Source organism: Micropterus salmoides, unplaced genomic scaffold (genome assembly GCF_014851395.1).
Source record: "Micropterus salmoides isolate LMB-PRFRI ecotype aquatic unplaced genomic scaffold, ASM1485139v1 Ms_hic_scaffold_11, whole genome shotgun sequence".
Taxonomy (NCBI): Eukaryota; Metazoa; Chordata; class Actinopteri; order Centrarchiformes; family Centrarchidae; genus Micropterus; species Micropterus salmoides.
The window spans coordinates 25,603,834-25,618,543 of NW_024040152.1; the positions used below are offsets into that span (position 1 = coordinate 25,603,834).

At 40.8% G+C, this 14,710-nt stretch overlaps 2 protein-coding genes across 5 annotated transcripts; one reads left to right on the forward strand and one right to left on the reverse strand.

Moving 5' to 3' along the window:
• Positions 1 to 226: 226 nt before the first annotated feature.
• trmt11 (tRNA methyltransferase 11 homolog) lies at positions 227 to 10,671 on the reverse strand. 3 transcript variants are annotated; one of them, XM_038711983.1, is made up of 13 exons: positions 10,551 to 10,671; positions 9,368 to 9,433; positions 8,936 to 9,009; positions 8,675 to 8,756; positions 8,455 to 8,547; positions 8,173 to 8,307; positions 7,927 to 8,083; positions 7,731 to 7,811; positions 7,373 to 7,537; positions 7,011 to 7,083; positions 6,674 to 6,808; positions 2,655 to 2,775; positions 227 to 567 (listed from the first exon to the last, which is right to left on the reverse strand). In XM_038711983.1, exons 1-13 carry the CDS (start codon positions 10,626 to 10,628, stop codon positions 424 to 426), a joined length of 1,404 nt encoding a protein of 467 aa, XP_038567911.1. In that variant the 5' UTR covers positions 10,629 to 10,671; the 3' UTR covers positions 227 to 423. The 3 variants fall into 3 exon arrangements, with proteins under 3 accessions (XP_038567911.1, XP_038567912.1, XP_038567913.1); XM_038711984.1 differs by lacking the exon at positions 10,551 to 10,671 and adding an exon at positions 10,390 to 10,526; XM_038711985.1 differs by lacking the exons at positions 227 to 567; positions 2,655 to 2,775 and adding an exon at positions 3,867 to 5,971.
• On the forward strand, positions 10,633 to 13,369 carry si:dkey-29b11.3 (actin-binding Rho-activating protein-like). 2 transcript variants are annotated; one of them, XM_038711986.1, is made up of 3 exons: positions 10,633 to 10,724; positions 11,018 to 11,285; positions 11,716 to 13,369. In XM_038711986.1, the coding sequence occupies exon 3, from the start codon at positions 11,727 to 11,729 to the stop codon at positions 12,264 to 12,266; it is 540 nt and encodes a 179-aa protein (XP_038567914.1). In that variant the 5' UTR covers positions 10,633 to 10,724; positions 11,018 to 11,285; positions 11,716 to 11,726; the 3' UTR covers positions 12,267 to 13,369. The 2 variants fall into 2 exon arrangements, with proteins under 2 accessions (XP_038567914.1, XP_038567915.1); XM_038711987.1 differs by having other exon boundaries at positions 11,719 to 13,369.
• Positions 13,370 to 14,710: the final 1,341 nt, after the last annotated feature.

Genomic DNA, 14,710 nt, shown 5'->3' on the forward strand with positions numbered 1-14,710 from the left:
AGTCAGGATATCTCTGTCTCTGGTGCTTTGATTCTGACCTTTCCTTGTTGCATTGCGCCTCCAACCTCATGGACATTTACTAATAAAACACCGTTTTACACCGTGATAAAATGTATAACATAAATGTAAAATATAAACAAAAGTTGCATTTACCCTTCAGGCAGTCAACTGTCATGGTGTAGTAACTGTCTTGTAGTTTTAATAGCAAGCACTCAGGAAAAGGCACTTGGATTTTATCCCTTTATTTGCAAAGCACAGGCATAAAAAAAATCATCATAATTAAAACAGTGAGAAAGATTTTAAAAATTATGACTATAACAAGTTAAGTTTTCAGTTTGTTTCCATCTTTGAGTCCATTGACAATGATGTCCTGTTTCTTGCAATGAGTTGTTTATCTTTTCGATTCTTGGGTCATCGATTTGTTCACTCTCCATTGACGTCAGATTTGTTGTCGTTGTCCTTGACACACCTCTTGTTCAGTCCGCTGAAATACTTCTCTCTGAAGGCATTGTGTCCCTGGTAGGGGCTGAAGCGTGGGTCTGCTAGATGAGCCAGGCTGTCTAACTCCTTTAAAGAGACAAATGTAGAGGTTATCACACTGAACTCACTTAACCTGACTGTCTACATGTGAGAACCATTTTGCCACATCATATGTAGGGGAATAGGAAAAACAATTTTCACCCTCAACTGTTTGTAATAGAAAAAACAAGCTTCCTGATACATCTTACTATATAAATTTACAGTGTATTAAAAGGGTGTTGTGAGAAAAATAAAATAAACAAACATAAATCAGGATAACAGGCAGCAGCCAGTTATGCCCCCCCCCCAAAAGGAGCATTTGTTGAGACTAAAAAAAGTGATAACACTATATTAATATAAAGTTAATTTGGATCTAAAAGTTGAAACAGCTCTTACTTTTTCCAGTCAATGAAGTAACCCCCACTACATGTCAGTATAACACTGGCAACACAAAGTTTGCATACTTTTTGCATGTAGGAACAGGACTGTGCTTGTGTATATTAACAATGTATATGAACTGTTATGAATCCCTACAGTTAAACAGTTTGTCTTGGCTGTAAGGTAGCCGCTGGTCAACGGAGGGATGAGGGGAGGAAGAGAGATGCTGGGAAGAGGAATAATGAGGTGAGTTGAGTTGGAAGTGATGACTCCAATGCCGGGCCTGTAATTTGTCAGCAACACCTCGCTTTTGCTTGCCGACGCTGCCAAGCAACCTGGAAACAGTTTCCATGACCACACGGAGGGAAAAGCCTGGGCAACAACACTGACAACATAACCGTGACCCCAAATTAATAAGGACAGAGGGACATAACTACAAATGATTGGAAACTGTGGAAATAACCACTCAGCCAACAACCATACAGGTGGAGGTTTATATACATTTAATGTTAATCGTGCAATTAAGCCATTTATGGCCACCTAACACGTTATGTCACGCCGCATAAATAAGACCATGTGAGGTTTTTCTGCACTAGTTTAACAGGAAACGTTTACAGCAATTAGGCTGTTCCCTTTGTCAAAACACACAAACAGCATGGACACAAGTACATGTATCATAGACATACAAATACATTTATGCTGTGAACCCTGGTGAATGAGAGCAAATAGGTGCCCATTGAGGCCTATGTGGAAAGGAAAAACTCTGCGACCTGACATAGATACCAGCGAGATAAGATCAAACAGTTGTGTGTTTGTGTGTGCGTGTCATACAAGGGCCTTTATGGGAGCAATTTGGGGTTTTGAAGTGGAAATGGATGTCAGATACAAAGATGGATTGTTTTTCATGCGAAGTGTGATTAAGCCATTTCAGGTTTCAGTATAAAAAAAAAATTTGCCAATCACAGCCAGATGGTGAGGATTTACCCCAGACAGACAGAGAGACACCATCACTTCCATTAGGATGACATGTAAAAAAAAAAACCATACACATATGCACATACATGAACATGACACATACTTCTGTGGTTATATATACAAACAATTATATGAACTAGACATTTAAAAAAAAACATGAAACAACACGCAGGCACACACATGGTTACATTTTACATAAACTAAGTCATATCTGTGTTGCTGTTCATGCTCACACATACAAAAACAGCACACCCAGGTTGGTGCTGTGCAGATATGTTGTCATTTATAACTAACTAAAAACAGCATATTTAAGAAGTTGTACTTCCAATCAAAGGGTGAAGAAAAGTAGATTTTATGGTAAACTTTATCAGGACGGAAGGCATGTTTTAAAACCTGTAAAATAACTAGTTTTTCCCTTGCACATAAATCAAACAACAATCACAGAATGCATTTGTACTTCTCAAATAATTGTTGTCTTTAATATGTCAGAAAATAGCAGTTTTTAAATTTCCCAGAGCCCAAGGTGACTTACTCAAACTGCTAGTTTTATCCACCCAACAGACCAAAACTAACTCTGTTCTAAGATTATTCAGTTAACCAACATATGACAAAGAAAGCAACATATTCTTACATGGGAGAAACTGGAAACACAATGTCTGGCATTTTTGTTTGAAAATGAAACAGCTGACAGTCAAAATTGTTGTTTTTTTAAATTATGAATTTTCTGTTGATCGAGTTGTCAGTTGTAATGCAAATGCATTTTGAAAGTATAATGCACACACCTCAGGCTCCTTGATCTTCTCCATGGTGATCAGGCGTCGTGAGGTGTGGCTGGAGAGCGTCTGCTCACAGTTACTGATGAGCCGGAGACATGGATGAAGAGGTACCGTCTCCTCACTGTACCTGCAAAGGGAACACAGAGACAGTTACAGTCTCTGTAAGGTGAGGAGCAGAGAGACAGAAAAAAAACTATTTTGTCTAAAGGCCATATAAATGCTGCTAGTAAACAGAATAATCTTGTCAAAATTACTACCTAACTTTTGCTAACTCTCTTTGCCACTCATTCCAGTGTCCGTCTTTCTCCCCCCAATGCCTTTTTCTGTTTCCCTCTCACCAATCAAATCATTAAACATTTGACCAGTGCAGTGTAAACATGGCTGGCAAAGCCAAGGTAGCTCATTTTGTGCAAAGTTGAAGATGGAAAAAGTGACTCTGACCTGACAGGTCGACTGCTGGCTCTGTCGTCACTAGCCAGGCCAGGTTAGTGCCTATTAACAGCGGATGATGTATGTGTTTGCATTTTTGTGTCAGTAGGACTTTCTCCTAACCACCATCGCAGTAGCAACGGTCCCAACTCGAAGCCAGATTTGCCCGACACTGTTTGTCAGCCCTGTTGCCATGGCCACATGTGGGCCTCTGCGGCGACAGGATGTTTGGTTGTCACGGTTACTAGCGGTGATGCAGCCATGTTGTAATTCTGGAGCCCGACTTGTTGAGCAAGTGTCAACGTCTAAGCTGGGGCAGGGGTTGTCTTTCAACCGATGAGGCATTTTGTTGATATGGTGTAAAGTGTACTTTATACTAAAGCGTCAACGATTAGCTGATTATTCAATTAGTTGGTCGAAAGAAAATTAATCGACAACTATTTTGATAATCAATTAGTCGTTTCGGGGCGGTACGGTGGTGCGGTGGTTAGCACTGTCGCCTCACAGCAAGAAAGTCGTGGGTTCAAACCCTGGTTGCCCCGGCCTTTCTGTGTGGAGTTTGCATGTTCTCCCCGTGTCTGCGTGGGTTCTCTCCGGGTGCTCCGGCTTCCTCCCACCTTCCAAAGACATGCAGTCTAGGTTAATTGGCGACCCTAAATTATCCTTAGGTGTGAGTGGTTGTTCGTCTATGTGTGGCCCCGCGATGGACTGGATGCGCCCGATGTCAGCTGGGATTGGCTCCAGCCCCCCCATGCAGGATAAGCGGTTGACGATGGATGGAATTAATCTTTTCGGGCATTTTTTAAGCAAAAATTCTTCAATTGAGGATTTGCTGCTATTCTTTGTAATTTATGATAGTAAATGAAGAGTCTTTGGGTTTTGGACTGTTGGTTGGACCAAGGAAGCAATCTGAAAACGTCACTATGGGCTCTGGAAAATTGTGATGAGCATTTTTCACAATTTCTTGACATTTTATAGACTGAATGATTTGCCTATTAATCGTGAAATAGTCAGCAGATTATTCAATAATGAAAATAATCATTAGTTGCAGCCCTACTTTATACAAAACAAATTATTTGAAATGCACCAAACACATTTTTAAATTATAACCATATTATTTAAAAACCAGCTAATATGTACATGTGCTCTCAACTTCACAACATGCACAATCTGATGCTGAAGCAGTGGCCTCTAGCAACTTATAAGAAGTTTTGACCTGAAAATAAAAACATGGCTCACTCATACTCAGTGACACACGTATCACCTTACTTCTTCGCTTCACTCGTTTATATTGTAATTAGGTCACTTTATGGCTGTGATGACGGATATTTCATCATCTGTCTTGATACTTTTTCTCCCTTCATTTATTTTTTAAGGGAAGAGAGTTTAAGGGGTCTGACCTGGTTCTAGACGCCGTCTTTTGCTGACAGGACTTTGTGTCACCTGTCATCACACACACACACACATCCCCTCCCCATTCTCATGAAGCAGACAGACACACACACAATCCCCACTGTTTATATCACAGCCATAGATGCAGATACATACATATGTGGGGTGACAGAAACACGATATCTCCCCAGTAGAGCCCCAGATTAGGCCCAGGAGACAGACTACGTCTGGGCTTACATACACCGACACACATATTCCAAAACACACATGTGATTGTGTGCAGAAACACACACACACACACACACACACACACACACACACAGAGGTCAGACTACAGAGACAGACAGTTCACATTTCTGACTTGCCTGGCCTCAGACGTTTATTTTGGCATGGCGCTCTGACAAGCACAGAGTCCAGGGCCGGTAGATGAGTAGCAAAGACAAATGTGTGAACATGATGACACACATGTATGCACGGCCTCATCCACAAGACCACACGCATATTCATGCATATGTATGGATGCACACACACACACACACACACACACACACACACACCAGCAAATGTCCAGAGTTTTGCAAAGTGTGTTATTATTCTTGTTCTTTATCTCACATACATACTAAAAACCAGAGTGACCACAGGGAGATCACGCCCTGCAGGGTTTTTCTTCCCCTACGTCCATTGCTGCAGCTGTCTTTACACCTGCACTTACAGTCAGCACTTTCTTCTGCTTTCTGCTAATGCACAGAATATTTAACAATGCACAACTTTGTTTCAGAGGAGCCGTCTTTTAGAGCCAACATATAAAGGAGCTGTCAGTTGTGGTTTGAGGTTTAGGAAAACCTCAACACACCTGTATCCTGCAGTGTCATTTACACAGGTGGTTACAAACGCAGTACAATGTTTTATGTTAGCGAGAATGGAATTGTGCTTCAGGGAAACGCTGGAAGGTAAAAATCCCAAGTGGAAAAGTCCTTAGTGTGTAAATCTACTGGCGTCAAACTGAAAGAGCTACAAAGACATTCAGCACCTCATTAACTTATTTGTCAACATTCACTACAGTTTGTGTTACATTATCCCTTGATTCATTTACAAAGCCAAATTTAATCATATGCAGTAATTAGATTGTATAAAGTGTACTCATGTTTACATTATAATGCTTCTTTGCTTCATGTTGTTTGCTTAATTGGGGAATTAACTAGGCCAAAAATAGTCAAAAATGCTGTAGGTTCTGCTGACAACAAACCTGGTAAGGTTTATGGTATGAGCCTGCCCCCTATTGATGCAAAGTATTAGTTGGAGAAAAGCAACACTTCAGCAAAAATCTCTCTCAATCTAAGCCTATGAGGACAAAGTACACTTCAAAATCAAAATATAAATTTCCACAAACCAAGACATGTTTTTAAACAACAACAACAGAATAATAATTGTCAACTTAATTTGTCAGCTGACGTGGCCTTCATGGAAGACGTCCGACATGGAAACAAGGCCAAGACACTCAACTATGCACAGAAACACAGGAAGAGGGGTGCAGATAAATGGCAACATGTACTCTGGACCGATGAGTCATAATTTGAAATAAACATTGTCGGATTTTGGTCAGAATTAATGGTCTCCTCAATGCTGAGAAGTCCAGACAGATAATTATCCATCATGCAATACCATCAGAGAGGCATCTGATTGGCCCCAAATTTATTCTGCAGCATGACAATGACCCCAAAAATACAGTGAAAGTCATTAGGAATTATCTTCAGCGTAAAGAACAACAAGGAGTCCTGGAAGTGATAGTATGGTCCCGACAAAGCCCTGATCTCAACATCATTTAGTCTGTCTGGGATAACATGACAAGACAGAGAAGCAACTGAGGCTGCCTAAATCCACAGAAGACTTGTGGGTAGTTCTCCAAGATGCTTGGGCCAACATACCTTGAGTTCCTTCAAAAACATTGTGCAAGTGTACCAAGAAAAACCGATGCTGTTTGAAAGCAAAGGGTGTTCACACAAAATGTTGTTTACTCACTTTACATTTATCAATTAACAAAATCCAATCTATTAACGTGTCTATTTTTGGTGTATTCAAACTTTACAGCATTTTTCAATCCTGGCCTAAAACTCAGAGCAAGCAGTTTGAACTGGTGACTGTAGCATCCTTCTGAAGACCTTTATATTATCAGCGAATGACACCATAAAGGTTTGTCTACTCACTCTGGTCTGTAGACAGGCAGCCAATAGACGAGCCTCCCGCCCATGACCAGGTGGTGGGCAGCGAAATTTAGCAGATCTGTGAAGATGTCACTCAGGTGGTATGCCTGTGAGACAGGGACATGAGACTCTCCATAGCTGGGCAGAAGAAATATACACAAGCATGTTTAGAACAGAGCAAAAAAAGATAACAAACACAACATTTCCCCTGCTCTAGAGTAAAATACCCCTGCTCTAGAGTAAAATATGGCCTTACTGTAGTTAGTAATCACTATTTCATGCCTTGGAACTAATTGAGGTTCATTTCGTCATTAAGTCATAGAGTATCAGATGAACTTACATGCCGTCAGGGGGTTTAGTGTTATCTTTGTGGGAACCTGTTCTCCTTGTGGACTCACGGATACCATACGGAGCTGACAACAAAAGGACCACATAGGAATCACAAACAAGAAAAACAAAAGATCTTATTGATCTTGTGAAATAAATGCAATAGATTGCACAGGTGTAGCTGGGGCACATGGTTGCTGAAATACTGCATCGATATTGCTACAAAACCAAGAACAATAAAAAGAAAGTCAACCGCAGCACAAAAGCTATCTATACATGTATCACAAGTTTTCACACTCAGCTTGCCTAAAATTTTAATAGTTGTCTGTTACATCTTCTGTTTACAGATATAAATAATTAATTGACTAGACCTACGATCAGTAATGACGGCATCAAATAGAGCAGCCTCCCTCCACACAGGCTTGGATGCATCAGACACCATTACATCTAAATACATCTTCTCTGTTCCATACTGCCGCAGGTTGGCTCTGATATTCTCATCAGGTCCACGCCACTTATGGTTTTTACGGCTCGACCTTCCTGAAAGACAAAGGCCCTTTTTACGAAATCTGGAAAGCAGTCAGAGCATGGTCCTGCCACTGTTGGCCCTGAACACAGTAATGACCTGCAGAAATATGTGAATTCAAATATAACCTAAAAATGAAGCCGCAAACCCAACATATCAGAGACTACAAATGATGTGCCGTGTCAGCTCTGAGTAAACCAAACTTACCTTTTCCATGAATAGTGTTGTAATCAATATCTGTTCCACAGACATAGGCTCCAAACTGAGAACATGCTACCAACAGGCTCCCTAAAACAGACCAAGAGACAAAGAACTGAATCTATTTATTGAAACAGCATTCTCCACGTGTATGACTGCCTGTAGCTTCACATGTGTATGAGAGTCGGTAATAGGATTATCTCACCAGTGCCAACAAACGGGTCAAAGACGAGGTCATTCTCTTTGACCCTGGCGTGGTTGGCCATAATGAATGAGAGCCCAGCATCCATACTGGTGTTTCCTATGAAGTGTCTGTTTTTCACACTGTGGGAGCGAATAAGTTCACGCTGTCCATCCGCTATCTGGCACAGAAGTGTGTAAAGATTAAAGGTGTTCAGTTGCAGACCAACCCTTATTAGTCAACATAAACAGACAGTGAAATGTATCTCACCCATCGGCCAAAATAGATGTAGTTTGGATGCTCAGGGATGTTGTTGGGGTCTGTGCCGTAATCTTCCAACAAGCAGAAAACATGCTGGGGGCTCTTCAGGCTAACTGCACCTTCAAACGTAAGATACTCCATAGCCTGGAGAGAGATTACAAAACTTGACATTCTGCACACACACAGACAGACGTTAAAAGATGCACATACAACACATACATTTATATGTTTTCACATTCACTCAGTCATTCATTTCCACACAGACACACACACAAACTTCTAAATACTCACATCTATCCTTTTGATTCTGTCTGAAAACTCCAGGGTCTTGTTGAAAGTGTAGACATTGATTCTGTAAGTTGAGTCTTTGTGCATGAATGGTGACTGCAGGGGTGCGTGGAGAAAGAGCACAAATTAGCACATATTAGTTTAGACTCTGTTTCATATGAATGTTTTCCTAAAATTGCAGGGATTGGTCTGTCCAACACAACAGCACCGTAGCACAACAGACCATGTTCTCTGCTGGGTAGCTCAAGAGGGATGTTTTGAGTTCACTGTGTGTTTGTCCGTGGCCCCATAGTTCAAATGCAGACCTGTAACGATAAAGCAACATAAACTACAGCTACAGTTACTATAGCACAGAAAACCCTGCCAATGTAACAAGGCACAGATCAAGTTTAAAGGCAATAGGTGCTACATGTTGAGGTCATTCCATCGCTACAGCTGCGGGCAGGGCCAACACTGCCGTTCACACAAAGCGAAAAACACTTACTTTGCACAAACAGATCTGGCCATGATGCCGCGGACATCCTCCTCAGACAAACCATCCAAACACCAGAAAGGGGACTAGAGAGAAGAAGCAAGGACACGAGTGAGTGTGGGGTCTACATTGGGTCTGAACGATATGCAAAAATTATAATGAAACAAGTTTTCTCAGGGCACTTTTCATATAGAGCAGGTCTACAACATAATCTCTTTATAATATTATTTACAGACATCCAACAATTCCCAGAATGTGATTTGTAGGCCGGGGCATCTTGGTAGCACCATAATACTTCATTTATAATGAACTGTTCAGCCTTAGTCTACAGGATAGAAACCTTCTAATGTGGTAGCTGTCAAATCATCCACCATCATATCGATTTATTTAAAACAGCTGGGAAAAACATTAGGACAAGAATTAAAATACATTTAACCTGCAAACCTTTTCTTTGAAGTTTAGACTAGGATGGAACGGTTTTCCTCTGAGAGACAGCAAAGCCTTAATCTCCTGCAAGAATGAGCACATAAATCACAAATGCTGATATATGCATTGCAATCTATTTGAAAAATATACACATACGGGCAGATTAAAGGGAAACTAATGATTTGGTAGTGCACCCTCGTGAAGTCAGGGGATTTAAGAGAGACAGATTAAAGAAAAAATTGTCAAACTCATTGGAGGAGAGGTCAAAATGTTGTGAACTTTGTCTGGTATGGGTCAATATTTTGAAATGCAAGATCATACAACTTAGATAATGTAGATGATGTAATGCAATATTTTTATTCAACCCTTGCTGTCAGGTAAATTTCCACCTCGCTCAAACTCCAAACCCCCAGTTCATACCAAGGGGGTAAGCCAGAGATCGGACAGTGAAGCCCAAAAATGACGTAAAAACCCTGTGACACCCCGTCGCACATGAGAGATGTAACCGTATTACTTAGATTATAAACTCTCAGCAATCAAAAAATTCTATCAGAGCAATCATAACGCTGCCTTGGTGTTTGGCAGGTGAACCTTGTAGGTGGGCTGCTTAAACAGTGACGATCCCAGTCAGACAAACACATTGAGCCATGAATAGGATATCACTGGAGTATAGAAATTTATATTTATATTTAAATAATATATATAAGACATCACCAAAACAGAGCATGATTCTGCTTATTTACAAGTGTGCATTACTGCAGATCGAGTCTATAATATATACAATGAACGTCTCCTTGTGCTATTATGCGTATTGGTCATATTCACATAACAGTTAGTAAGTTAAGTATAACGTTACATTTATGATAAGAAATAGTGACGGTGCAAGTGTGAACTAACGTTACACGTCTATCCGCACGTCGATACGCGTTCACACGGGGGGAGGTCAGGTGGAGAAATGTGTTAATGTATTATTATCATGTGATTAAGCACGTGAAACCAAAGTCTATAAAATCTAATCCCACCGCTAACATTTAACTTACAGTAGTAATAACAGGTGAGGCTGTTGTCGTAGTTAGCAAGTGGCTAACACAGCACACCGAGGGACTCCTGTTTTCCAAATCCTGCTCTTTTCACGGCCAGTTCACATTAAACACTCACAGTACGAGCTAGATAGAAACTGAGAGTAGTTTATGAAGGTTACCGGCAACCTGAAGTCCAAATTATCTTGGGCCAGATGTAGTAGATACTGGAGGCATGTTCGCTTGTTGGAGGTCGCCATATTTGTTGCGGATTCAAACTCGTCCGGTTTAAAACTGGGCCCTGAAAACAAAAGTACCGCTTGGGGACCAAATCACCATAAATGGAGAAGAATGAGGTCTTGTCTTTCAGTTTAATTTAACACACTGCCTGTGCTTGTTTGTTTATGTGCGCATTTTTATTCATATCTACAGGTGGTTAACTAGTTTTACCATTAACTGCTGTTAATTTAAGATTAATCTAAATGTAATTTGGTGACTTTGTTCACATTTAACTAACTATATTGTTTGTTTGCTAGTTGGTTGGTTGTTGTTTTTTTAAAAAGTGACCTATAAGCTCTTGTTATCAATAACTCTATTCTGCACTTGCATGTTCGGATCAGGTTCAGGTAACCTCCTCTCTCCTCTCCAGGCTGTAATCTGGCTTTACTTCGGAGGCACCTTGTCTCCCGTCTAACCAGTGATTGGCTGCCCGGATCTTCGCTATCAAGCCACTGGCCGACACTGGTGTCCATCAGAGTGGTTCTGCCTCGGGACAGAAAAGCACTCCTGCTGCTGTCAGCAGTGCTGCTGTATTGTAAACTTGCACAGTTACAATGCAACCGGACTTGTTTGCACTTTGGCTGCAATGAAACATTATTGCAGGTGAAGTAAGGATCGAGTGAGTCGGTGTTTGACATGTAAGTTGGATCACGTTTGATAATCGTTTACTCTAAATCTCTGGAAGGTTGAATAGATTTAGGTTACTGGACAAAGCAGGGTGTTCCCTTCTTCTAGTTTTGATGATGAACTGATATTGATTTTCTACTTTCGTTTTTAGGAATATGTCAGTTAGCCTACATTTGTTGTTGAGAGTGTGTGCTAAAGCATCACTGAACTCTCAGTCATCAGTTTAATAGATTCCTATACAGATACAAAAGCACACCAACAACATAACAGTAGAATGATAATTAGGTGAAAAATAACATTAAGCTTGAAAGCCAAATATTTTAATTTTAGGTAGTTGTTTTTTTAAATAACAAAGCAATAAACACAGGGAAGGGCTACAATTCAGTGAGTGGCTACAACAGTATTCCCATAGAAATTAAAGTTATGTAATCTACTCCTCAGCAGAGCCAGTGATGGCGACAAACAGCCTGAGCACTGCCATCATGGAAGCTGAAGATGATGCCCCAGCTCCTGCTCAGTTAAGCAACGACACTGCCGTGTGCATTGTTTCTGTGAAAGGCTTAAAGGAGAACTGGCAGAAGTGGTCCAATGAGCACCAGGAGTACCAGAAGCAGAACCCCTTCAGTCAAGACACCAGGCCCAGTATGGTGGTCCCTCAGAAAGGGCAGGACGACTACGGGAGGCCCCTGCAGGGCTCCTTGACGGAGCAGCGAGGGAAGGATGCTCACACACACATCAGCAACGAGGTTCAGGAGCTGTGTGAGGTGATAAGGAACATCGGTGAACATAGAAACCAAGATGGGGATGGAAGCGACAGCGATGGGAAAGTTATCACTGTTGAATTTGGGAAACTGTTTGAGCATTATGTGACTATCTCTAATAAACTGGTTGGGATTCTTCTACGAGCGAGGAAGCAGAGGCTGGTTGACTTTGAGGGGGAGATGCTGTGGCAGGGGCAGGATGACCATGTAGTTATCGCTCTGTTGCAGTGACAAGAAACTTGGATTACTGTTTATGCCTTGGTCCATGTTACATTAAGTACTAGCAGAGGGAAGTATAGAGCTACTTCATGGCATCACTCACTGTAGTATTCAGATAGCAGGGGGATTGCAATCATTTTATTTAGAAAAAAAGTGCTCTTTTTCTTGCTTACACAAGAAACCTCAGTAGCTGATAACACACCACCTCCCTGAGGAATGTACTTTAAGCGTGCTAATGCATTTTCTCCTCATGCTAAAAACGCAAGATCTACTAAATCTACTGTCCAAAGTGCAGATACTTGCAGGAGGTAGAAAAAGTAAACCTGAAAGAAACGGACGGATATAAGTTAATCTTTTATAAACTTAATTGATTACAGATTTGGGTCATTCCAGGCAAAATGCCTATTAGCAGCATTTGTCAGCAATAAAAAAAAAGTCATCAGCATGTTGATATGCGAGTTTTCAACGCAATTAACTAAAACTTACAACATAGGGTGAAATACTGTTCATACGTTGAAACTTAACAAGAGATATGTCAGATATACTGTAGATATGCCTAATATTGCCCTCCTTTAGTGGTGGTTACTAGGGTGACATAGTTACTTTAAAAAGAGTACATTTTCATGTATTTACATTATTTCATATTTCACTCAGTGTTGCTAAACCAACATTGGTCTAAATAACTAAATATTTTCTTCCCTAGCTTTTTCATGTGAGGAAAGTGGAGGAGTGAGCAGCTGAAATGAAGTCAGAGTGAACCAAAGCCAAAGAGAACATGAGGCTGCCTGTGACAGACAATATGGTGCTATAGGATGAACTTGATCCGACTTGGCTCGGTGCTTCAGCGCATGTATTTATATATTAAGTGTGCTTTGTAATTCAGGCAACGTCATTACAGTTTAAAACTTTGTATACCTGCACCACACTGAAATGCTGCTTTAATGGAGTGAGAACTACACAGTAAACTATGCACAGACTAATAGATGGCATAATATCTGCTGCTATTAAAAGTAATGGCCATGCAAACTAATGGAAGTTTCTTTAGCATGAGTCAGCAGTAAATTGATCAATTTGCAAGTACATCTTATGGTATTATAATAAAGAAAGAAAAGAAACAGCGTCTGGTCTGTTATTGTTACTGGAGGTGCTTTGTGAATACTAATCGATGGAATTAAACTAATGACTTGGAGAGAGAGTGTAAACTGATATCTAAAACTCTCTACATTAGAAACACACAGAGAAGCAGCAACACATTATTTATTCTAAATTAAATTAATTCTTAAGTGCATACAAATTCGTACAGTAGATACAGTATGGTTTTCATTCTTTACGTGCCTTATTATACAGTAGTATAGTATTCACTTCATGCACCAACCAGTCACAATCTTAAGATTTACATCAAATCAAATATAAATGAGCATGTCCTAAAAAATACCTAATTGTGTTTCAGTGCTTTTTGAGATCATTAAGCATACTTAGTGTCAGAGGATGACTTAGTTGCTTCCACCATAAAGAAGCCTTGTAAATAGTTAATAAAGATGTTACTCTGTGTTTGGCCCATGTCAGCTAGGCCACAAAATGCCCATCAGTACAGAGATAACTTAACATAGCTGAGGAACTCATGGTATATAAAGCGGTCCAATGTTATGTCATACGGAATCATAGAAATTAATTTTTCCTAAGAGTTTTAAATACATTTCAGTTATGCATGCAGGAAATCAGATCTGCAAAGCACTAAGGCAGTCCTGCATGTCAGGAAATCAAACAACTTGTGAATCATACGGTCGTTTCTGGCTGTGAAATGTCGATAATGAAAATTATACAAGTCATCTCAATACATCTGAGAAACCATCCAACGAAGGTTAAAGTCAAGGGCAACTGGACTTGGTTACTATTTAACCTCAGTGGGCTCGTTTGCCAGGATCGTCGATACTGCTGGTTCGTTAGTGCTCCTGGTTGCTGTAACGACAGTGGTTAGGACTACCCGTGGCCTAGACTGAACAACCATCGTTGGTATCTTCACCTGAGGCCAATAGGTTACGTTTGTTGAGTTTCCTGGGAAGCGATGAAAGGACAGCATTGTAAGTGGGAGATAAGTGGTGGTGTAGACCCCCTCCTCTGTTCAATGACGGAGGACACTCGTTTGAGGACCACCAGGTGCACATTTTAGACAGAGAAGATGGATGGTTTGAAAGAGGTGTCAAGGAAGCCATCTACACCTGGGTTGAGAAGCCGTCGTTGAACAGAGGAGGCGGTCTACGCCACCACTTATCCCCCACTTACAATGCGGTCCTTTCATCACTTCCCAGGAAACATTTGGGCATAGATAAGATGCTTGCCTTTGGTGTGGGAGATCTGGGTTCGATTCCCACTGTGAGACATTCACCATTGTGTCCCTGAGCAAGACACTTAACCCTAGTTGCTCCAGAGGCGTGCGACCTCTGACATGTATAGCA

Excerpts from the sequence above, each read along its gene's own strand:
- trmt11 (XM_038711983.1), bottom strand. The coding sequence starts at position 10,628 with ATGGCGACCTCCAACAAGCGAACATGCCTCCAGTATCTACTACATCTG. Across the intron at positions 7,812-7,926 it reads TGACCCGTTTGTTGGCACTG|GGAGCCTGTTGGTAGCATGT; the intron begins GTGAGATAATCC and ends GGTCTGTTTTAG. Across the intron at positions 2,776-6,673 it reads CTGCCTGTCTACAGACCAGA|GTACAGTGAGGAGACGGTAC; the intron begins GTGAGTAGACAA and ends TTCCCTTTGCAG.
- si:dkey-29b11.3 (XM_038711986.1), top strand. The coding sequence starts at position 11,727 with ATGGCGACAAACAGCCTGAGCACTGCCATCATGGAAGCTGAAGATGAT.